Source organism: Lagenorhynchus albirostris, chromosome 9 (genome assembly GCF_949774975.1).
Source record: "Lagenorhynchus albirostris chromosome 9, mLagAlb1.1, whole genome shotgun sequence".
Taxonomy (NCBI): Eukaryota; Metazoa; Chordata; class Mammalia; order Artiodactyla; family Delphinidae; genus Lagenorhynchus; species Lagenorhynchus albirostris.
The window spans coordinates 69,141,589-69,144,760 of NC_083103.1; the positions used below are offsets into that span (position 1 = coordinate 69,141,589).

The window sequence follows — 3,172 nt, forward strand, 5'->3', positions numbered from 1 at the left end:
TTGGGTCATTTGTAGAGATGTGGATGGACCTAGAGACTGTCATACAGAGTGAAGTAAGTCAGAAAGAAAAACAAATATCGTATATTAATGCATACATGTGGAATCTAGAAAAATGGTACAGATGAACCAGTTTGCAGGGCAGAAATAGAGATACAGATGTAGAGAACAAACATATGGGCACCAAGGGGGCAAAACATTGTGGGGGGGATGAATTGGGAGATAGGGTTGACATATATATACACTAATATGTATAAAATAGATAACTAATAAGAACCTGCTGTATTAAAAAAACTAAAATTCAAAAAAAAATGTTCACCTGCGGTCCGGGCGCGCGGCGCAGGCAGACGCGGGGAGCAGGGCGGAGGATGGAGGCAGCAGCGCCCTCTGCAACGGTCCGGGCTGCACATGAGAAGGTGGCGGTGTAGGCACGCGGGCTACGTGGAGGCCGGCGGTGGCGGCCGGGCCATGGCGGGAAACCGCCTTCGTCGGGCTCGCTGAGGTGCGCTCTCTGAAGTCCCTGCGAGCCGTGACCCATGCGCTCGCTGAGCAGCCGAGTGCTGCGCCACCAGGGCCGAGCCCAAGCCCAGCAGGAGCTGGGTTCTGGGGCTGGGGGCTCGGCCCGGAGGCCGGAGACTGGTGGCGACGCGGCCGCGCACGGCTTCTATTACTGTCCGAGCAGCCGCAAGCGCAAGCGGAGCAGCGGGGCCTTCTGCTACTGTCACCCCGGTTCCGAGACAGACGAGGATGAGCAGGAAGGGGACGGGCTGCAGCGACTCCTCAACACCCCTCGGAGGAAAACACTGAAGAGTACATCCAAATATATTTATCAAACATTATTTTTAAATGGTGAAAACAGTGACATTAAGATTTGTGCTCTGGAAGAGTGGAGCTTACACAAAATGTATTTATGTCAATCTGGCTACTTTCCTAGTATGTTCAGTGGTTCATGGAAGGAGTCCAGCATGAATATTATTGAACTGGAGACTCCAGACCAGAATATTGATATAGAAGCACTGCAGGTGACATTTGGGTCATTGTATCGAGATGATGTCTTAATAGAGCCCAGTCGAGTTATTGCCATTTTGGCAGCAGCTCGTATGCTACAGTTGGATGGTTTAATACAGCAGTGTGGTGAGACAATGAAGGAAACAATTAATGTGAAAACCCGTATGTGGCTATGACACATCGGCAGGGACCTATGGACTGGATTCTGTAAAGAAAAAGTGCCTTGAATGGCTTCTAAACAATTTGATGACTCACCAGAATGTTGAACTTTTTAAAGAACTCAGTATAAATGTCATGAAACAACTCATTGGTTCATCTAACTTATTTGTGATGCAAGTGGAGATGGATGTATACACAGACCTTAAAAAGTGGATGTTCCTGGTCTTCCATGGTGGTGCAGTGGTTGAGAGTCTGCCTGCCGATGCAGGGGATACGGGTTCGTGCCCCGGTCTGGGAAGATGCCACATGCCGCGGAGCGGCTAGGCCGGCGAGCCATGGCCGCTGAGCCTGCGCGTCCGGAGCCTGTGCTCCGCAACGGAGCACGGAAGAGGCCACAGCAGTGAGAGGCCCGCGTACCGCAAAACAAAAAGTGGATGTTCCTTCAACTTGTGCTTTCTTGGAATGGATCTTTAAAACAGCTTTTGACTGAAACAGATGTCTGGTTTTCTAAGAGGAGAAAAGATTTTGAAGGTATGACCTTCCTTGAAACTGAGCAAGGAAAACCATTTGTGTCAGTATTCAGACATTTAAGGTTACAGTATATTATCAGTGATTTGGCCTCTGCGAGAATTATCGAACAAGATTCTCTAGTACCTTCAGAATGGCTATCTTCTGTGTATAAACAGCAGTGGCTTGCTATGCTCCGAGAAGAACAAGACAGTGAGGTGGGGTAAGTATGGTGCGTCATAGCATTGTTCATTGAATATATATATATATTTTTTTTTACTGAAATATAGTTAATTTACAATATTGTGTTAGTTTCAGGTGTACAGCAAAGAGATTCAGTTATATATATTTTTTCAGATTATTTTCCATTATAGGTTATTATAAGATACTGAATATAGTTCCCTGTACTATATAGTAAATCCTTGTTGCTTATCTGTTTTATGTATAGTAGTTTGTATCTGTTAATCTCATACTCCTAATTTATCCCACCACCCCTCCCTTTCCCCTTTGGTAACCGTAAGTTTGTTTTCTTTGTCTGTGAGTTCTTCTGTTTTTTGTGTAGATTCATTTGTATTATTTTTTTGGATTCCGCATATAAGTGAAATCTTTAATTATCTTTTTCTGTTTGACTTATTTCACTTAGTGTGATATTCTCTGGGTCCATCCATGTTGCTGCAAATGGCAATATTTAGTTCTTTTCTGTGACTGAGTAATACATATTCCATTGTATGTAAACATGCCACATCTTCCTAAGCCAGTCATCTGTTGATGGGCCCTTGGGCTGCTTCAGTGTCTTGGTTCTTGTGGATGGTGCTGCTATGAACATTGGGGTGCATGTATCTTTTTGAATTAGAGTTTTCATCTTTTGGGGATGTATGCCAAGGGGTGGAATTGCTGGGTGTGGTGGCTCTAATTTTGTTTTTTGGGGGAATCTCCACGCAGTTTTCCATGAGGGCTGCACCAGTTTACATCCCCACCAGCAGTGTGGGAGGGTTCCCTTTTCCCCACACCCTGTCCAGATTTATTGTTTGTGGACTTTCTGATGGTGGCCATTTTGACTGGTGTGGGGTGATATCTCGTGATGGTTTTGATTTGCATTTCTCTAATGGTTATTGATGTTGAGGATCTTTCCAGGTGCCTGTTGGCCATCTGTGTGTCATCTTTGGAGGGGTGTCTGTTTGGGTCTTCTGCCCATTTTTTGATTGGGTTGTTTGTTTTATTGAGTTGTATGAGCTGTTTGTATATTTTGGTTATTAGCCCCTCGTGGGTCACATCATTGGCGGATGTTTTCTCCCATTCCCTAGGTTGCCTTTTCGTTTTGTTTGTGGTTTCCTTTGCAGTGCAAAAGCTTTTAAGTTTTTTTAGGTCAGGTCCCATTTGTTTATTTTTGCTTCTATATCTCTTTTGCCTTGGGACACTAATCTAAGAAAACATTTTGCTACAGTTTATGTCTGAGAGTGTTTTGCCTATGTTATTTTCTGGGAGTTTTGTGGTGTCATGT

The 3,172-nt window shown here is 44.6% G+C and overlaps 1 protein-coding gene across 1 annotated transcript; it reads left to right on the forward strand.

Annotated features, from left to right (window-relative positions):
• The first annotated feature begins 533 nt into the window (after positions 1-533).
• On the forward strand, positions 534-1,898 carry LOC132525343 (germ cell-less protein-like 1). Its single transcript, XM_060157890.1, is given in 3 exon segments — positions 534-1,166; positions 1,168-1,386; positions 1,596-1,898. Coding segments are annotated over 3 exon segments (1,155 nt in total).
• Positions 1,899-3,172: the final 1,274 nt, after the last annotated feature.